General features: G+C 40.4%; 1 protein-coding gene across 3 annotated transcripts in view; it reads right to left on the bottom strand.

The window, feature by feature from the left end:
• The window catches only part of STAT1 (signal transducer and activator of transcription 1, 91kDa), a 24224-nt gene extending 4706 nt beyond the window's left edge, over window positions 1-19518 (bottom strand). For all 3 annotated transcript variants that reach the window (XM_009334199.1, XM_009334200.1, XM_009334201.1), the window contains exons 1-19: window positions 19391-19518; window positions 18596-18740; window positions 17213-17311; window positions 15217-15312; window positions 14416-14494; window positions 13224-13315; window positions 12447-12598; window positions 12011-12169; window positions 10559-10651; window positions 10001-10060; window positions 9125-9154; window positions 8951-9044; window positions 8018-8059; window positions 7441-7524; window positions 6821-6919; window positions 6186-6321; window positions 4248-4303; window positions 3030-3124; window positions 585-724 (exon numbers count right to left, since the gene is read on the bottom strand). In XM_009334199.1, the coding sequence (XP_009332474.1) occupies window positions 585-724; window positions 3030-3124; window positions 4248-4303; window positions 6186-6321; window positions 6821-6919; window positions 7441-7524; window positions 8018-8059; window positions 8951-9044; window positions 9125-9154; window positions 10001-10060; window positions 10559-10651; window positions 12011-12169; window positions 12447-12598; window positions 13224-13315; window positions 14416-14494; window positions 15217-15312; window positions 17213-17311; window positions 18596-18740; window positions 19391-19518 (1879 nt within the window). The remainder of the gene's footprint in view (window positions 1-584; window positions 725-3029; window positions 3125-4247; window positions 4304-6185; window positions 6322-6820; window positions 6920-7440; window positions 7525-8017; window positions 8060-8950; window positions 9045-9124; window positions 9155-10000; window positions 10061-10558; window positions 10652-12010; window positions 12170-12446; window positions 12599-13223; window positions 13316-14415; window positions 14495-15216; window positions 15313-17212; window positions 17312-18595; window positions 18741-19390) is intronic.
• Window positions 19519-20519: the final 1001 nt, after the last annotated feature.

Here is a 20519-nt window from a genome sequence, read left to right as displayed (position 1 = left end):
AACTGAAGAACAAAGCTTTTTGTCTGTCCTTCTGGAAACAGGAGGAAGGAGAACTGCTAGGAAAATGAAGTAAGTGAATGTCTGGTTTACCTGGGGAGAATGTGGGAAGGAAGGAATGAACAAACAAATGTGTTGGACCGTGAGTTAAAGAAAGCTGTTTGAGAAAGGAGTGTTACACACAAGGTGAAGTTGTAGGAGAGCATGATAGTATGGAGGGCTGAATGTAGTTGTAGTGAACTTTTTCTGAGAGAGAAATCTTTGATGGGGAAGGTGATATAGGTTTGGAGGGAGATGCAGGTATGTATTTGCTAAAGGTGCCTTGCTGAGAGACCCTAAGGAGGCAGGGAAGACAGCCTAGGCAGTTTGTCCTCAACAAACTTCCAGGCCAGAAGCAGTACCTGGTAAGTGTTACTAATCCTAGCTGAAACCCTGAACAACCCACTGGCTTATAAACTACACCAAGTAAGGCATGTGTCTGCTGTGGCCTGTTGCTTGTGAGGGTAGGGACTGCTAGGGTGGTGTATTGGTTCTCAGTATGAAAGAGAAGAGCATAAAGACAAAGATGTTCTTTGTTACTGACTTACCATTTTGAGATCCTTCTACCCAAGTAAACGTGATTGCTCCCTCTCTGCTGCTTTCACTGAATCTTAGTAAAAATGTTCCTGGACTCTGGTCCTTCAATAGAGCACGTTCTTTCTCTTTACTGATGAAACCCATGATGCAGCTGTAACATTAAAAAGAAAAAGCTGAGTTTACTCCTCAATGTAAAATCTAAGCTGTGCTGGGCTAGCTAGGAAAACTAAAAAGCTAAAGTACTTGTAAAAGCCTCACAGAAGGCTTTGTTCTATGAACAGCTAGGAAGTTAGCAGTAGGACTGACAGGCTGGAGCTGCCCTGTGGAAGCCATGAATCCCCACAGCTTCCCTCAGCACTGTTCCTTTTGCCTGGTGGCTTATACAATCATTTTCCTGAGCTCAGAATAAAAGAGATTGTCTTTTGCTGTCAAACCTGGGCTGTGGAAGCAGAAGTAAAGTTTTATGTGTGCTATGTGGACATATCCCAGCTAGCAGTTTTAATTTCAAAAGTATATTAAGAAACAGTTGTTTCTCTTCTTTAGCTGATGAAACAAAGTTTGCCAGCTACTAGATTGCATCATACAGATGTGGGGTTTGTTTTATTCCTTGTGCATGTTTTCTAGATGAGCTGTTAAGCTTGTGTGACTTCAACCCCTCAAATACACTATGCTCAGCAAATGTTGTGTAGGCAAGCAGGCCAGTCTGGTAATTTTAAGAAATGGATTGGTCTGAATAAGTACTGTGGAGGGAGTTGTACAAGCCAGCACTAGGGCATAACCCTGGTCAAACCCCAACTGCTTTTTTAAAAGGTCAGAATTTCTTTGCACTGCTGCTTATTCCTCAAAGTACTCCATCAATAACAAAGTTTTGAGTACTACTCAAAAAGTACTACTACGGTTCTTCTGTGCATTAAGTTAGGGAAAGTGCTTTTTGCACAAAACCTACGAAATAATCATGATTTTGCTTAGAAATTTCAGGTGCTGTAAGCTGTCCTGTTTTGTGGGGGTTTTGGGTGTGTGTGGTTTTTTGTTGTGGTTGTTTTTTTAAACAGCTTGCTTTAAGTAACAAATCTGTTTGGTAGCAAATGTACTGAGTATAATGATAGTCTCTAGTCTTCCCATCCCTCGAGTATTAAGAAAGGCAAGTGTTCCTGAGGCTGTAATACTTTTTTTTTTTTTCTCAAGGGGAATCTCTGTCCTAATGAATGCTGTAGTCTTGTCTCTTTCCCACGCAAGTATCTTTGCAGTTTGCAAGTTTTCCCTTTGGTTTCCCTTTTTGCCTTTCTAGAAAACAAATATCTGTGACTATCCAACAAAGCCAGCTGAGGGAGGAAAAACTAATAGTACTAAATCTCTGGCTTTGATTACATTCAGGATTTAACTTGCACCTCTTCTTTCTGTTAAACCCTAAACAGGGGACTGTTCTCATAACTGAGAGCAATGAGTAATGCTGTTCAAGACTGTATACTATCAAAGCCATACCGAAGCGGAACACCAAATGGGAGAGAACCACAACTCTGCTTCAGTAATGGTGGCAAAAGATCCTGCTGCACTGGAGTCCACTTAGCTAAGAAATATGCAGGTTTTAGGCAGTGAAACAAGGCTTGTACTATAAAGGGCTTTAACAGAACTCATCTGGAGCTAGGGGGTAATAATTTGAAGCCTGTTGCTGAATACAGCAAGACAGAGCAATCCTGCTGTTGTAGGTCCTGCAAACTCGTGGGATACTAGGATGCTCCACTATGAGTGCACTATCGACAGGGTGTCTTAATGTGGCTAAACCTAAAATGCAGGATTGTGATCCTGGCTGAACCTGTTTCTGGCAGCAATTACTTCTGAAATCTGCAATATCAGAATCAAAAATTTACTAACCAGTATTAAGGGGCAAATGGAACTGGTTTTCCATCAGGCAGAGTCTTACTAATTAATAATACTCTGTTAAAATCAGTAAAGACTACTGTCTGGACTCATATTGCAGATACAGAAGTTCAGTCTGGCTGCTGCCACCTAGAGGAGGCTCACAATGTTTGCCTGTGGAAAGGTTTTTTTGGGGGTTTTTGTTTTGTTTTTTTTTTTTTTAAGATGGATGATCACTTTATGACTTATACTTTGTTGTAGTTTAGTCTTCCCTGTCAAACACAAAAAAAGCTCTGTTTTAGGGTGTGCAAAGAACCTACTTATAGCAGGAGGAAAAAAAAATTGACGTTCAAAGCCCTGCTCTGTGACTTAAATGGGACAGCTTGGTTACCTGATGCTTTTGCTTTAAGCAATTGCCTTGTTAGAGACTTCCTCGCTACTAGAATTCATTTGCCTCAGATTTTTCTGGTTGCAAGTTCCACTTTATTGGATCCAAGGTATCTGCACAAACAACTTCACAACCTGAGGATGCAACTGCTAGCGTAAATGAAAGGTCTGAGGCAATGACCGCATCTTTGTTAACTTCACTCAAGTCTTACCCATCATTCCAGAGACACAGGAGGTGTTTCTTAATAAGCTCCAGGATTCCCTCAATCCACAGCCAAAAAGGGAAATTTTTATCATTTATATTTTCCTGAAATTCAGAATATGGAACAGCAGAGGTGGGAGAGGGGAGAACAGGGATAGAAACATGAGTTTTGTTGAGTGGAGAGGAAGCAAGCTCTCAACCCTACCAGCATCTACTTGTTCTTGTTTTTCTCCCCTTTTTCTTGTTTCCCATCATCCCCGTATTACTTATGATTTTTTTCCCCTTTCTGTTTCTCTGCTCCAGAAGGACAGAAACTATTGGGAATGAAGCATGTACTGAGTCCTAAGGCAAGAGGCAGTGTGAGAGAAATGCCTGCCCGAGCCTACAGTACCCACAAACGTGTGATCCATCACCTCTCATGCAACAACACTGGTCGAAGAGCAGAGAAAAGGCTCTGGTTCCTGCCTGGGCACTGTCCTTATTGGAGCTCTTGGACACCCAAACCATCCCATGGGGCTTTCAACCAGGCTGGCTAGCAGAACAGCTTAGAGACGCTTTCTGTTTAGGCTCAGATTTCAATTCCTTGTGACACGCTCCTATTAATGAACTTGAGTGCTTGTAGGTCACCAGAGCTTTACTCTTCCTCTGGAGTCTGTTCCTCTCTGCTGTCAGCTCCTGCTCATCTATACCAGTTTAGGGTCTTAAGCCAAAGAAAGCGTGAAGAGTCCTCCTGTCTTGCCGCAGCCAGGGTTCTGAAATCTCATGATGTGGCTCTCTGCTATCATGCTGACCCTCTTGGCTGCCCTGTGCTAATCCTCACCCTAATCCAGTTGCCCCTGGTCTGGGAAATGTCCTTCACTATGACAGAGAAGAATTGCTCATCTTGCTAGGTTTTTCTGATGCTTTCTGTAATAGTTAAAATGGAGAACTATTCTATTAATAGCAGTTGCATTAACAATAATGAAGATGCCATGTTTGAAAGATGCATTTTTCTATACAGTTTACACGGTTCAAAAGCAATCTCAAAATCATCTACTCCTTGCTATTATAAGCCCTTTTTCCTCATTCTGCTGCTACTTTAACCTCACCACCAAAACCTTCCACAACTATGTAAGCTCTAGAATAATTAGGGTACACTATTGAAAAAGAAAGCACCCTGGAAAAAAAACAAAACCAAAACAAGACAAAGCTCCCTCTTCCACCTCAATTATTTAAACTGAGTTCATACCTTGCAGAATCTTGTCCAAGGGATAAGGCCATCGTGAGATCCTCCACTTGTTGGCCCTGAACAGAATAAATTACTTCAGTCATGTTCCATAAGTACTTTCAGTCTTACTAAGTAACTTATAGCACCAAGTTCTGAGTGTTTATTTACAACTCTGAGCTGTTGGACTAAGAAAAGAAATGCAAGGCTACAGTATTTTCATGGCTAGTGCAGGGAGAGCTTGCAGGCTTCCCCTCCGGAGAAGTTCACTGCATGAGAATGACCAAATGTATTTAAACAGACCTTGTGTGATGGGAACTAACTCAGTTTCCTTCCTGGAAGCATTTTGAAACTGGCCAGTGTTAGGTGTAGCACAGCATAGAAAATGTCAGAATGGAGTCTTGCGTATCTCTTTTCCAGCAAAACAAGGAAACTGCAGTCCATAAGCTTTTCTGTAAGAGCTCAGCAGACCCTACGTCAACTTTCTGAGATCAAGCGCTTTCCTGTCTCAATTCTGGTGACTTGTAAGCTTTTGCCCCAGAAATTCTTGACTCCTAGGTCTGTCCCAACCTGTTGCAGTAGTTTCCCCCCTGCTTTCTTTTTATGTCAACAGTGTTTCATAACCACATCAAAACCACAAAGAAAACTTTATGCTGTGACTACAGTAGCTAGAGCTTTGCAGACCCTGACTGTATACAGAGTCAAATTCTTTCCATACTGATCATGCTATGGATTTCAATAAAGTCAGAAATATGCTGCTTCTCCCTCATCTCTCTAAAAATAAATTGGGTTAGAGAGCTTGTTTCTGATGCTGCTAGTGTTGGAGACCAAGATTCTGTCAACTTTCACATCACAAAAACAGCAGGTGAGTTGTACCTGGCACCCTATTAGATTCTGTGTCCCCTTGCACTGAGGGATCCTGAATATATAGTGTTTCAGCGACCTGGATTTTTTCAGTAGTGAAATACTTCTAGCTGTAGATGTAAGATTTAAGTAGCATCCCTACTGTTACCAGAGCTTGACAAAGAATCTCTGAAGTTCTGAAATGCAAGTTGACCATAGAAATATGTCAGTGTTTACTTTGTCCTTGTGATGCTTAATCAGACTAATAACACTTATTCTCCTTGCATAATTCTGAAAAGTAATCTGTTAAGTCAGTAAGCTTTTTGTCAGATCTTATGTCTTTGGGAAATTAGAGGAAGGGAAGTAGAGACTGGAATGCTGTACTTACCACCTAGACCCACTAATGTCAAAACCCTTTAAATATAAACACTTTGTGAAACTTAGATTAGTGGAATATACTGAATCAACAGTATTTTTATCTAGAGTCTACTATGCAAACTCAGTAGCTGTGTCAAGTGCCCTGCCTATGAGGTAAACTGACAAGGAGTTTGGAAAACAAAATTCATGGCTGATTAGGCTTTCACTAAGGAGTCTCATCTGGGAGATGTTCAATTTGACATCCTTCAATAATTTCATCATGTTTGCACCTTGATATTGCAACTGTGTTTATGCAGATAGAGTAAACCCCCACTGTAGTTGGTGGCATGCATGAAGTTAAAATTAATGTTAGAGATGGATTTAAAAAAAAAAAACCAAACCCAAACAAAATGCCAAGAAACATCCACTTCAAAGACTGACTAATACGTGTGCATTACTTCAGTAGCTCTTCAAAAGGTAGAAGGAGCCCCAGTCTGCACTGCCTAATGCATAGAACTCTTAAGTTAGAACTGCAGGTTTTTTTCATGACCTGACCTTCATTTGCAAACTCTACCATATTGAAAACTGGAAAATGCTTCATTGCTATAAAGTGATATTGTATGAGGGGGGGGGCAAAGGTGTGAGAGGAAATGAAAACTTAAAATAGATTGCAGAAAAGATGTAGAATTAGCTTCAATTCAAACAGGCGATCTGCTTGTTCAGTAGAACCAAAAGGTTTAAAGTAATGTAAGCAGACCGTACCAAGTAGCTTCTCTCCCAGCATGCTCAGTTGATCTGCATTAAGTCCTCTCTTTGTTACAGAAGAAAACTGCCAACTCAGAACTTCAGAAAGTTTAGACCACTTTGCATAAGGTGGATTCAGAAAGAAGGACAAGTTCTAAAATGGAAGGAAAAAATACAATCTACAGTTAATAAACATTGATTTTGGAATGCCACTTGAATTTACAGAAGTGTATTGCCAAAACAGAATGCAGACTTTAAGAATCGATGTCAGCTTAAGACAACTCTGGAATAGCAGGCTGCTATTCTGACAGGCACTCCTTACCAGGAAAAGCAGTCTCTGGGACTTTGCTTTGGACATGTCTTCTCCCAGTGTGTAGAATTCCTAGATTACTCAAGTGCACTGTATTTGAATTCTTGAATGTTTATTTGGCTTCTCACTGTGTACTGTATATGCTGAATACAATGCATAATATCCTTATGTGGGTTTCAAACATTGGTCTGTTTAGGATAGGGAAGTAAGTCATTCTGCTTCTACCTCTAAACCTGAAAGCCGTTAAGAGTCATCTCCATGGAAAAAATGCAGCAGCTACTTGTATACAGACAATGCTTGAAAATTACAGTATTTATGATATGGGGTTTTTTTTTGCAAATACCTTGGGATCAGTAGACAGCATGTTGAACCACAAGATAGAAGCCCATCCACTTGGAAGCTGGCTCACATTTGAGATCACAACAATGGGAAGGGATGTGGTCTGAAAAGGACACAAAAGGAAACGTGTCAGACTATCCTGTACCCCTGTTGCAGTCATCCTCTAGATTACCCGCAAACACATTTCTAATTCCTTGCTTGTGTGGTCTTAACTCTTTCACTTGAAGTTTGTATGTAGGAGAAAGTGTCAGTATGATGAAGTATTAGAAAGACTCAGGTGACTTTTGCCTGATAAAGACTTCAATTTAGTGTCAGTTATGATAGCACTGATAGTTACAGAGTTCATAGCATATTGCTTCTGAAATAAATGGAAACTGATACCTAGTGAGCTTAAAACACAGGGTTGGTTATCAGATACTTTACAAAGCACATCTACTCTATTTACTCAGATATTTGACAGCATTCTCACTGTATGTGTATATACAGAGATGTTGTGAAGTGTTATATATTTTTAAATAACTGAAAGTGTTTGATAGCTAAGTACTTAAAAAAAAAAAAGTTTAGATTGTCAGCATGAGTGACATACAGGAACTGAAGCCCATCTCTGTTTCATCTAAGACATACCTCTAGATCTACTACCAAGCCAGGCTGGCACAGCTGCGTCTCAAAACTCAGAGAGTGAAGTTCTTCTGTTACAATGAGAGGACCCTTTAAAGAAAAAAAAAAGTAATAAAAAAAGAAAACCTTTCAGGGACTGAAAATTGCCTGGGTGGGGGGTAAGGTGATTTATCATGGGGAGAAACCTTTTCTGCCCAGGGCTACTTGCTCTGGACCTCAGAAACAGTTTACCGGTCACAGTCAAGTGACAATGCTAATGTCCTAAAACTGCCCGTTAGAATGGGTACTCTCTAGGCACTTGGGGTTTTTTTTGGCTCCTACCCCAAAGCCACAGAAAAATCTGTCCTTGCCAGAAAGTCCTGTTAAAGCTGGGTACCAATGAGGGAAGAGTCCAGAGGGACACCATTCTGGCACTAGTTCTCATCTGTAGACACCTCCTACATGGATCACTTTCTAGAAACACTGAACTCCTCTCCTATTGATCTGTCATCCTTCACGGCACTGAGCAGAGCATTGTCTTAAATGCTTGAATGCCTTTTTAGTATTATGCAAAGGCTTTACAAACAAGGTTAGTGCTCCTTACCTCATTTGTTCTGCTTCCTGCATTTTTCTGTTCTTTCAGTTGCTGCAAATGAACAAAAAAACCCTGTCACTCATTTACCTCGGCTGCAAATGAAAAGTGGTAGGGGATGCAAATGTTTGCATGCTCTAGTTGCTCAACTGTATGCAAATTTGCCGCACTAGTGTCCAATCCTATTTGGTTCTAAGCTGTGGAAGCCAAAAGATTAAACCATAGGTAACTACTACTGCTTTATAAACTATTCATCTGTGAAAACTGATATTGCACCCTTACGTAATGCCTTTATGTAAGAGGCCTTATAAGAACAGAAGCAGTGTGAAATCAGGAAGGACCAGATGAAATACTGGTTTATCAAAGTACCCCTCTGAATTGGACAATAAACTCCAGACAGTGTCTGTTCTGACAATGAAGGGAGTAAGGGAGAATTCCATGACCACTGGTTCAGGACTTGCATCTTTCCTTTCCTGTTGTAATGATGAAACCAATCTGATTTATCTCACAATCTGCAGATGAAAAGTGTTGTATAGTCTGAAGTCACTGAATTTCTTGTAGCTGCCCTCTCCTGGACAATTTTCCTCTTTCAGTTTCAAAGCTCTTTAGACTACTCCAAGCTTTCCTACCTATGGGCCTTCCTTTGAAAGGCCCAAAACAGCATTTCTAGGCTTCTTTTTCTTTCTCCTCCAAAGAACTTATTGCAACATCAGCTGTATGGCCTTTCTGGCCCTATTTCAGTAACAAAAGCAATAGCATTTCAATTGAAATGGGCCAAATACTTCAGAAAGGGAAGAACAAGGAAAAAGGAGAGATGTTCACAGTTCCTCTTATACAAAAGTAAACAATGACTTCGATAACAAAAGCAATTTGTCATCTTCCTACCACACCCTTTACTGACACAATTAAATGGATGTGTCAATAAAAGAAAAAAAAATCCCCTACCAAGTGCCTGAATTCTGCTGCTAGACTTCCATTGGTAGATTCTTCCATGTTCATTACTTTCGTGTTTGTTCCCAAAATATTAAATTTCCTGAACCTTCACAAAGAGAAAAGAATTGAGTCTCAAATTGATTGAAAGAACCCAATATTAATATATCAAACTGTAATGCCACGTACCCTTTGACTGAGTTCTTCTCACTTACATCTCTGTCAAAAAAAAAAAAAGACAAAATAAAAGTATTTTAAAGATTCTGCCACAGACAGAAAATGTGGGTGTTTTAGTAGCTGAGAACTGGTAAAATGCTTCTGTGAAATCTTTTGTGCAAAAGAGGAGGCAATTGGTTCAAGCAGTCAAAATAAATATTGTGCTACACAGGCTATCTTTTACTGAGGCATAAATTTTGCTATGGGGGCTTTATAATCAAAGCAAGTCCTTCCTTTTACTACATAGGCTTTAACGCTCCCTCTGAGAAAAAAATTATATGGTACTGTCATTCTAAATCTGCTGTTAAACCGTACAACTTCTTGAATAAATTGCTGCATCACTTGAATCGGCTTTCCCGCCACTCTGGATTTTCCTGAGTTGCATTGTATCTGGTGCACTTCTCAAAGCCTCAGCTCCCACATCCACGTAAGAATTTCTTTTCCTTTCCTCCATTCCATGCAAGTTTCTGGACCCCAGTGCTGTTTCAAGTGAACAGAATGCCCCCTAAAGACTCAAATGAGAAGACGAAACTCACCTGCTTTCTTAAAAGCACAGCCCCCTTTCATGACCTTACAGCCACTGTTGTTATTTTGGAAAGCCTGTTACATTTCTTTCCTGGCCCTTAAAGCAAATGCTGAGGCCTTCTGTACTTTGTGACATGTCTCTAATGGCAGAGAGAGATTTAGAGCAAGGGTATGGGTAAGAAAAAGGGAGGCTGTACCTGCTGCCATGGAGAACCAGCCTGCTCCTGGCCAACTCAACACTTAAAATATGACTGCCTCTTGGATTTTTGAATGCAGGAACTGCTTATCATTAACATACACAGGGATGAGAAAAATGCAACGTACTTATCAAATAAAACTTTCACTTTCAAGTTGTAGTTCAATTCCTGCAATTTCACCAGCAATCTGGAAAGAGAAGGGTTTTTTCAATATTACTCCAGTTGCAAAAGACAGGTTCTCTTCTATTGCACTGCTTATCACAGGTATAACTAAGCTGCACAACTCAGGGCCACATATAGGCTCCAGGCTTGCTCCACACAAGATAGCATAGATGCAGTGACAGGATAAATCAGCAAGGTCTGTAGACACTGATCCCATGTCCTGATTTAGAGAGGGAACTAGATGGGCAAATGAGTTATTCTTTTGCATGACAAAGTGGTCTGCATGTGTCTGTTCTGCTGTTTGGTTGTGTTTCTTGTACACTCAATACCCCCCACTTTCTGATAAAGGGTAAAAGCTAAATGCAAGTTAAACTTTGCTAGAAGACATCCCCCTGCCACATGGCACCTTCCTCTTCCTCCTGACCTCAGCACTTAGGCTATACAGTAAGATGTGCAATCCTCACAGCTGTAGGAAGCCAATGACGTGAAAGCTTACCACAAAACAAGAAGGGGAAAAACGTACCTCAGCTTTACAGTAAACTGCACTCCTGTCTTCAGAACTAATGGCCTCTGAGGATGCGTTGGCATGCAAGGCTGCCTCTCTACCACAAAGGAGCTACAGAAAGAACAGATTAAAGGCACTTCATCAATGTTGTCTTTAAGGAGTAAGAAATTACATAAAAAGTGAACTTTAAAAGAATGGTGATTTACCAGTAGTACTGTACACTTCAGTTTCAATCTATAAGGAGGTCTGTGTGTCGGTTTCTTTCGCTTGTATCAACAGGGCTAGAAATATTGCAAGAATGAGGTGATTTCATAAGGTTTGGTTTTTCCTAAATACACGGATGGTGTGGTGAGAGAGTGCTACCTCAAACTTCCCTGAAAGCAAACAGCATGTAAACACTGTGATGTAACTAGCATAATCCAAGTGAGGAGTATTGCTTTGTTTGCCATTCCCAGTGCTTGCTAAATACTTATGGTGACAGTGCTATATAACAACATATGCTCAAGAGCTAGATAAGCTAGCTAGGATTTGATGAGGGCTAGCTAACCCCATGAAGCAAACTCCTGAGGCTAACCTGTTCTGATGCACCCCAAACTGTTGTCATCTTGGGCACCTTTTGTGTAGCACTGTGCTGTGTAGACATAAATCCTGAAGTATTTCTATTGTTACCAAGTCCTAGGCAGCATGGAGACTCTTCCTTCCACTGTACTCACAAGCAAGATAGATAAACAGCAGCTGGACTTCTACAACTCTTCCTCATTGCCTTAACTTCATTGAAAAGCAGCAGCTGTGTTTTCCAGTTGAAGATTAGTGGTCAAAGCATCTGACTGGGACTCTGGAAACCTTGGATTCTAGCCCACCATACAGGGTGTTACCTACTGTATCTAAGTCCCTGCTCCTATCTGCTAGTTTCAAGCCTTCTGCAGCATGAATTTTTGTCTACTGTATGTTTACGAAATGGGACTCTGATCTTATGTGGGGCAACTACCAGCTACAGTAACTTGCCTCATAGAGATGATACAGAGATAGGGCTGGCCTCCCTATGCTGGAGACAAAGAGGATGTGTCCAGAGACAAAGGGTTGGAGAATCTAATGTGTATTTATCTTGGGTGTAGCTTGGTGCGGATGGTTTCTTGCCTCCATTTACATGAACTTTGTAGGGCTGAAGCTTAAAGCAAGAAATGGATTAACAGACTAGGAGGTTGATTCTTTAACCAATGCATATTGTAGCGTAGCTCCTGCTAACTTAAACGATGACTGATCACAAACCCTTTCCATGGGCCTAAACCTGTGGAAACCCTAGCTAGGGTAAATCTCAAAAATGGTCATTTAGGTTAATGTTTGTGGCAAACTTAGGAAAATCTCAGAAAATGCAAAGTTAGTGTGCAGGAAATATTGAGGGAACAGAAGGGAAGGTGCTCTCCATGCATTTATTCACGCAAACACAAGAATACCCTTCTTGTCTGTTACCTCTGGATGAGTTGTTTGAAAAGACTGTATGTTCGGTCCTGCAGAACTTGTTTATTTTTTGTGATGGGATCAGGGTCATAGGTAAACTTCTGTTCCAGTTCCTCTAGCTTTTTGAGCTGCTGACGAACTTGCTGTAGACTTTCAGCAACAATGGTGAACCTACAATTACACAATCTTATTACTTTTAGCATGTTTTTGTATTGTAATAATGCTGAGACACCAGCCAGGTGACTGTCCCTAAGGACTAGGCAGTGCACAGAGAACACTTCTTGCTCATTGGAAATGTGGTGAGGTAACAAAAAATCAATGAAAGGTAGTTATGCTGTGACAGAATGAAAGTGCATAATATAAATAATTAATATATTTCACAGATCTGGTGTTCCTTCATAACACACTTCAAGTTCCTGTCCGATGCTGTCCTTGACTAAAGACTTACCAGTTCTGTAGCTGGTCAAGACAGGCATTGGGTGGGCCACCAATGCATGCAGTCTGTTGCCTGTGTTTCCACTCCACCAGCTCTTCATTAATGAGAGCACTCTGCGTGTGCTCTGTGGTGTTCAGCAGCTGTACTATCTTGTTCACCACTTCCTATAGAGAATATTAAATTACCCTGCTTATTAAAAATACTTCATACAGGAAAACTAAGTACTGTTTTAGCAAATGCTGTCTGTCTTGCAAAACTCTGCAAGGACCTCAAAGTAATAGTTCGTCAACAGCTGCTTTTTAGCTGGACTACTTGCTAGATTGTGTGGAGAAACAATGGAGAAACAAAGCATATTCAGTATTGCTGAATTCTGAAGAGTCAGTGTCTCACATCCATGTATGTCTGAAATGTGTATCTGGGATCACCCAGTGCTTGCTGAAGATTTAAGCACTGCAATGAGAGTGAGCACATTTAACTCTAATATAGCTGCAAATTTTTTAATCAGTTTTTTTCCTCAAGAGTGTGACTATTGATATGACACCTTTTCTCTCTCACTTTTCTTTTAGCTTTACCTGACAGCTTGATAAAGGTTGCTAGAAGAGAAATAAAACTGCTTACAGAGATTCTAGATTTTCAGTCAGGATGGAAAGAATGAAATCTTAGTTCAACTGATAGTAGTAGAAAAGTTTTTTCATTATATAATGAAAATTTGTTACGTCAACCCAATGAAAATGAACATGCGTTCAAAATGAAGTCCTGTTGCCTTCTGAAAGAAAACTTGAGTGCTACCTTTCTCTTGAGGTCAAGTGATAAAAACATCTTCTTGAGATTCATCTGTTCTTTCTTATATTCCTCCTGTGACACACCGTTGGACTCATGCTCTGTAAAGTAAGTCCAAATTGTGAAGGTGAGGTTGAAGGAGCGCTGAAGTATGGGTGAGGGAAACACTGGGGGGAGAAGGGGACCTGCCTGGCTAATGTCAAGTGAAGTATATCTTTAAAGCTTAGGGGAGGAAATATTTACTGCTTCCTAGATTTTTTTGATTCCTCCTCTCCTCCTTCTGAAAGGACAGAGTCTATACTTAAAGCACTAATGCAAGGAAAAGCCACTATCCCAGTAAAGTAATTGAGATGTGAGTTTGCTTGCTTTTTAGAGCAAGAACCTGATTTAAAATAATGATTATATTGTGTAAAGATACACACTGAGCAATTTGTTCTCCTGCTGACTTCAGACATGAACTATTCATATTACTTAACCTGGTGACAGAAGCTAAATTTCAAGGGAGGATGTTTACAGCCTCCTGAAGGTAGCCCAGGCTGACAGATCCTACATAGTAGCCCTAGCTACCACCTCTGCTGCCTGCTGACCTTATGTTAGAGGTTCCCGTCTGCCTCACGGAAGCGCTACTTGCCCCCAAGTACAAAGAGCAAGATCATGGCTCAATGCTCCCCTTAGTATCTTCTGAACATGTCCCTCTTCTGAGGGACAGTCAACTGCCAATTTGTGCTGGAAACTGAAGCCTTTTCTAGAACGAAGTAGTCAAAAAGAGAGACAAATCTATATAATGAAACCAGTGTGGACTACAGCTGCATTTACTTCCCTCAGTACACAAGAGCCTACAAAACTTGAAGCAGGAAGGCATTTGTGAAGTACAAGATGGCAAAGAGAAGCCTAAACTGAACTACTTAGGTGTATGGTTGAATGGTCACAGAGTCTATAGGGTTCGCTATTTCTAGTAGCAAAGAGATGTAAAGGACAAAGGAATGCTGTGTTAACAAAGAGGGTCTCTTACTTGCAAGAACAGACAGATGCGGAGAATGCATTTTCAGGAATTTAGGTTTTGGCGTAAAGCAGAATTAATGGAGGGACATTACCAGTAAGTTTGGCTGCATATCATTAGGTTTAGTTTCCTGACATAACACAGCAGAGTTTACCCTTACAGACTATACGCAATAGGATACGTTGTTGATAAATTACTCACCTCTATTCTGCAAGGTTTTACATTTAAAGTCATATTCATCTTGCATATCCTCTAATGTCTTGATGTCTTGCTCCACGTCCTATAAAGCACAAATGAAGGTGGCCACAATTATTCAGTACTTTCATGTAATGCAAAATGACTACCGATTAGGAACTGCCTGGTACCACTCCTTCAGAGAGATGAAGTCCAGTTCTGTAGCAATGCCTTTTCCTGGAACTCCCTAACAGGAAATATCCCTAAACTTTATCTCCCTCCCTCTTCTCGGCTAACTAAAATCTGTTAATTATAAAATATGGAAAAGCCCTCTTTGTCTAGCCATGTAAGTTCAGAGTTGAGGAGAACCTAGGCTACAGCGGAGAAACTTGGAACAGCACACAGCATTTTAAACCAACTTTCAAATTTTTAGGTATTTCTTGGAGAAAAGCTTTCTGTCATGACAGTGTCTGTTAAGACAAACATCTATATGCTAAATGAAAAATCTATCTTCTAGTTAACAACAAATTGATCAGTATATGATTTCTTAAGAGTTTTTCTTCAGTTGCTAGTATTTCAGATGGGCAAAATGGTTTTGTTGCTAAAATTTAAGCACAAGAAATTTGATTTTGCTAAACCAGTCAAATACCAAATGTATGGTGCTACTGATAAATAATTACTTTCTATTTTCAGACAATCACTTGTTATAGACTTCAAAACCAAACTATTACCTTATTTTTTTGTCATTTTAGAAAGTCTTATGCACTGAAAGCTTTTCAACATCTGTGAATCAACAAATGCTACTTTAAATAGTTACACTATACTTACTATAACACTGTTTTTTACAGCCTTAACTTTTGCATCAAGCTCCTTCTGTTTGTCCAGCATCCCAATCACAGTGTTCTGTATGCTCCCCACTTCCATCTGAGGGAAAGCAAGCAGAACAACAGAAGTCAAACCAGAGCGACCCATGAACCAAATACTTTTTCATTAGTGTAAGTTAGTGGCTTTTGCTGACAAACAACCTGATGAAGCATGGCTTGTTCTGATAAATCATACTAAGGGTTTATAATATAAAACCAAGTTCAGGTGAATTTGCAAGAAACTAGGGAGGATTAAAAATGCCTGTTGCGTGGTGATGCTGCATTTTTTTCATCATACCAATATAAAGCTATAAACATATTCTGTTTTCTCTCTGCACAAATCCATTCTTTTGTTTGCTTGTCTTCATGTATCTTCTAAATGTATTTCAAGAAAACAACAACCCTGAAGGCTGGATGACATCTACATAAAGTATTAGATTCATCTGTACAGGATATGGGGAGAAACAGGCTAAGAGCAAGAACAAGATAGGTCTGTGTACAGGCAAATGGGGTAACTTGGTATGCAATTTCTTTCCTAGAGGGCATTCAAGCACACTTTAGGTCTCTGTATAGTTTCTTTGAAAGCTGACCTCAGTATCATTTGGGAAGCTTATTGCATGACATCACTCGGAGAGTTGCAGTAATATGAAAGACAGGATTTTTCGTTCCACACGTTAACGGTACTATCAGTATTATAAACTTGCTGTTCCTCCAATGTGGGACAGTCAGGTATGCATTGTTGCTCTGATTAACGCTTCAACTTAAGCTAAGGTCATCTGAAGTATTTATTTTGGTAAACTGCCAAAGGTCCCCCATCATAGACTTAAGTCAGACTATTAAGGCAATCTGAGCATACTCTAACATTCAGGATTCTCCTTTGGTTTTTATGATGCTTATAATTGTGCTTGCTATGGATTTTATCTTCTCAGTTTTGGGAAATGAGAACAACTACCAGAAAGCAGAGATAGGGCATGGTGTTGTACCTAGTGCCAACAGTAAGTATAGGAGGACTTAATTCCCTTTTTGATGACCCAAATAAATCACATTCTCGAAAGCCAGTTGTGAGTGCTTTATGTCATGTACCAGAACAGAAACTGAACAGCTGTGCTGCAGCTACAAGGGCTTTGTCAGTCATGTTTTTAGAGGAGCTGTTTTGGACACAGTTGCATTAGGCCCCTTATTGAAAGCCTATGCCTGAGTGCTCTTCCCACCCTACCAACAAGCATTCAAAAACTTGCCCTAAAGGGAAGTATTTCAGTATCAGAACTTAATAAATTGGTCAGTCATCGCTGTATCATTACGTAGTGGATTACATCTAGCTAACTTTGCAGAGGTTTTTTTTTTTATTGCAAAACAGTGCTTCTTGGAAAGGAAAAAACAAAAAGATGAAAAGTCAGAGAACAGATGAGGAAGGAGAAGAATGCAGCTTTACCTATGGTTCAGAGGAAAGAAATGGGGCTTCATTTAAGAAACAAAAATAGAAAGAAATACTTGGAGATAACTGGGAAGGAGAATGATGCATCGTTTTCCCAGAGAGAAAGTCCAGAGAAGCACCAAGGCTCAGCTGCTTAATACAGACTAAGTTCAGGAGTAAAATGCAGAAGAAAAAAGCTAAAATCTTGCTGCAGAAATAAGGCAAGCACTAATTATTAAACTGTAATAAAAGCTGATGAGCGTATCAGGCAATACTACAGTAGCATTAAAAAAACAGCATAGCTTTTACATCACTCAAGGAATAAAAATTACTTCCTGGCCATTTCCCCTCCAAATGCTTCATACAGCACAAACAAGCCATGCTGTCCAGCTGGTACATATCAGTGTTCACTCTTCCATCTTTACGAAACATATTGTTGGGCAGAGAGAGGACAGCCTGTTTATTCTTTCAGTCATCTTCCACTCCCTCTGTCCCAAATAATAGGAAAGGGTAGATACAACTGCAGTACACATTTCAAGACTGTTACCTGATTTGACAACTGGGCACTGTTCAGTATTTTCCTCTCTTCTTTCAGACAGTTGTAGATGATCATTGCCATGTGTATTGGGTCTTCTTGGAAGTTATCCTGGCATTAGAGACAGTCTGTTGTTAAAGTTCATACCCATAATTTCTTGTCCTTCAGTAAACTGATTAGCAAAAAGATTAGTGGGTGACTGTGTGTGAGCCTCAGGGCACACATTGGTCATAGCATGCTCCAAGATCACAGGAAGTGTGACAGCTGCAGCCGTCTCCCATAATGAGTTTCTATTTAGTTTGTTAGTGCGTGAAGAGATGGGACTCAGCATAAAACAACAGGAAAGGGTCAGAGGCATTACGGAGAAGTGAGATACTACCCTACAGTCCTAGAGAGAGCTCACCCTTTCTCTCGAGCCACCCTCCTGCACCTTTGAAGTATAGCTGCTGGCTTTGAGGGGTGGTTCTAGTTTGACAGGTACAGCTCTTGCTCAGTGATGTAAAGGAGATATGTTAGCTGCCACTTATGAACAGTCAAGGTTGGATACAAATTCAACCTTATTGTTTTACATGCATACAAAGTTGAAACACGCTCTGGATTGAGTACTGCCCTGTTCTGCCCAGGGTGGTGCTGCCCTGGAGGGTCGCTGAGCTGTACCAGCCTTCTTGACTGATCTTTTATTGCTGATCTACAGTTACTATCTGATAAGTACAGCCTGGTCATGTTCTCTTCTCCTCAGAAAACAGTCCCCTAGTCACTGACTTGTGGTGAGGAGAAGCTAGGTGTGTGGGAAATAGGCTGTGGAGAAGGTGACTCTATGGAAGATCCTCTGATGTAGAGCGCTACAGGGAGGAGGGGAGGACTAACGAAAATAATTAGGTCCACTAAGGATATGTTTTGCACTGCTGCTCACTACCAATTGCTTTGGACCTTTTCTTTGTCAGTACAATACGATGTATAGAAGTGCTGTCTAATGACAAGTCCTTTGCTAGTTAACTGTAGTTCTGCAGTTACATGGGAAGGATTTCTTCCCCTGTGTTTCTTCTGCATCAGAAGCTTGTGGGTACACTGAGGAAACCGGCTGGGGAAGGAGGTGGGGTAAGTGAAACTACATTTGAGTAGGCACTCCAAATATGTATAGTAAACACCTTACAAACTACAACTTTCTATTTCCTAGCGTTCTTGGAAACTAACTGTACTGGTAATGAAACCGTAACTTTCTAACTGTAGTAAGTTAAACCAAAAATTGAGCAACATTTGAATTCTGGCTTTTAAATTAGGATTCTCACACATTTTCTGCGAAAATCCCTCATGGCAGTGTAGTTTGCTTAGAGGCATCCAATCGCACTACTGAAGCGATTCAAGCAAATGTATAGGCATATACCCCAGGCATACCTGAAGATTACGTTTGCTTTTCCTTATGTTGTGTTGCAGCAAAAAGTTGTTTTCTATCAAGAATCTACTAAATTGATCATCAAGCTGTGACAGCAGGTCATGGAATAACACCGTAGCAAAAGATATGTTGTTGGCTGCATGTTCCCTAGAATAATTTAAGGCATGTTTTTGTTAAATATACTTTCAATACAGCATTCAAGAAATGCATACAGGAGTACTTTATTTTTAATCCCCAACTCCAGTTGTAGTATATGCAAGCAGTAAGAATTACCTTTGAATGTAAGCCAGTTTCATTCTCTCAACTTTGACTTTACTTTCTTTGATACAGAAATGTTGTTTTTCTGTATTATTCTTGCCACATTCTGTGCAACTTCATTTACTCATTCCATGCACATCAAGAAGCTAAAAGCAAACCTGATGCATGTGCATGTTGTACCACTCTTCTAAAAGAAGACGCTCCACAAAAATCTTGGCAGAAGTTTGAAGTCTGCAAACAGCGAGAGACTGAGCTGCCAAGGTAGTAACCAGTCAGTCTTAAAACAGCCGCCTTTGTTACAGACCAACCGAGGGAAATACGAGATAGAGTGTACAGTTGTTACCCTAGGTGTCAGGCCCCTCTAGAAAGCCCTGAAGAGGAACAAGAACACAGGCTATAGCACCCACACAGCTACTGAAGCGTCCTACCAGCAAAGGTTCACCTAGCAGCTTGCTTCCCCGGTATTCTTCTGCTGCCTGTAACTGCATGTATGAGAACGTTGCTTATCACACAGCCTGAAGGCCAATTTCTATACTTACCAATCCTGGTTTTCCAGCCACTGTGCTAGGTACTGCCTGATCTCCATAGGAAAGCTGTCATCGTATAGCTGGTGAACTTGCTCCAAAAACTTGGAATCAAGTTGCTGTAGCTGATACCACTGAGTCATCCTGAGGAGGGGAAGGGGGGGAGGGGGGAAATCAGTGTAAATGTTTAAGTAGTATTTGGACTGAACTAGTGAAAAGGAACTCATTTAAAGTTTTCATGAACATTGACAAAATTGGAGGAGTAGGAAGGAAAAGTGTTTCCAGCAAACAAAACCACTTTATTTTCAGCTGTAACAGTTTTAGAAAGCTAATCATTAAAACTGAATACAACTACTTCTGTGCTTGTTTTAATTAAAAAAAAAAAATTCAAATTAAGACAGTGCACTATCTTGTGACAAAACTCAAAGCTAAATCACTCTTCCCTGTGAAAACTTGTATTTTTTTTCTTTTTTCCTTTGAACCCCTTATCACAGCATTTAGGTTACTGGTAGTGTTACTACTCTCTTGCTTAGTAGGGATATGGAAATGAGGACCTGTGTGGAGGTATACTTGTACTCTGCAGGATCAAGATCCTGTATGTGGAGTTTCACCACTTTTTTTTTTTGGTGCAGATGTACTCCCCATCACCAAGAACATGAGTAGAAAATCAAAGAAACCTCTAGGGGCTAATTTTCAGGTGCTATTTGTGTCCCCACTTGCCTGCTCTGAAAATGGATGAGATCTGAAGTCACTTTAAATGAAGAAGTATTGGAAAGATGTTTTTTCTACTATATGCTTTAGTTCCCATGATCAAATTTTCAGGCTAAATTCAGGTAATCTGTGCAGCAGACACAGGTTACTTAAAACGAATTAATATGACTGAGAGAAGCCATGCTGTGCAATAACACTTCTATGACAGAATGGCTGATATATGGTCTCTGCAGACCTGTTATGGTCTTCTCACTGGGCTGCAGGTTAGCATCTTGTAGTGGAAATGGCATGTAAAGGTATGTCCAGGGAACAGTCCAGGCTGAGAACATGGGTGGTGAGATGCAAGTCCACTTGCATCTGCAATTCTTCAAAAAGGATGACAGGACCTATCCAAGGAACAGGGAAGCACTGGGGTGAAGGACTAATACATGGC

Source organism: Pygoscelis adeliae, unplaced genomic scaffold, assembly GCF_000699105.1.
Source record: "Pygoscelis adeliae isolate BGI_AS28 unplaced genomic scaffold, ASM69910v1 Scaffold251, whole genome shotgun sequence".
Classification (NCBI taxonomy): Eukaryota; Metazoa; Chordata; class Aves; order Sphenisciformes; family Spheniscidae; genus Pygoscelis; species Pygoscelis adeliae.
Note: the sequence above shows the minus strand (reverse complement) of the source record. Positions and strands in the feature narration are given on the sequence as shown.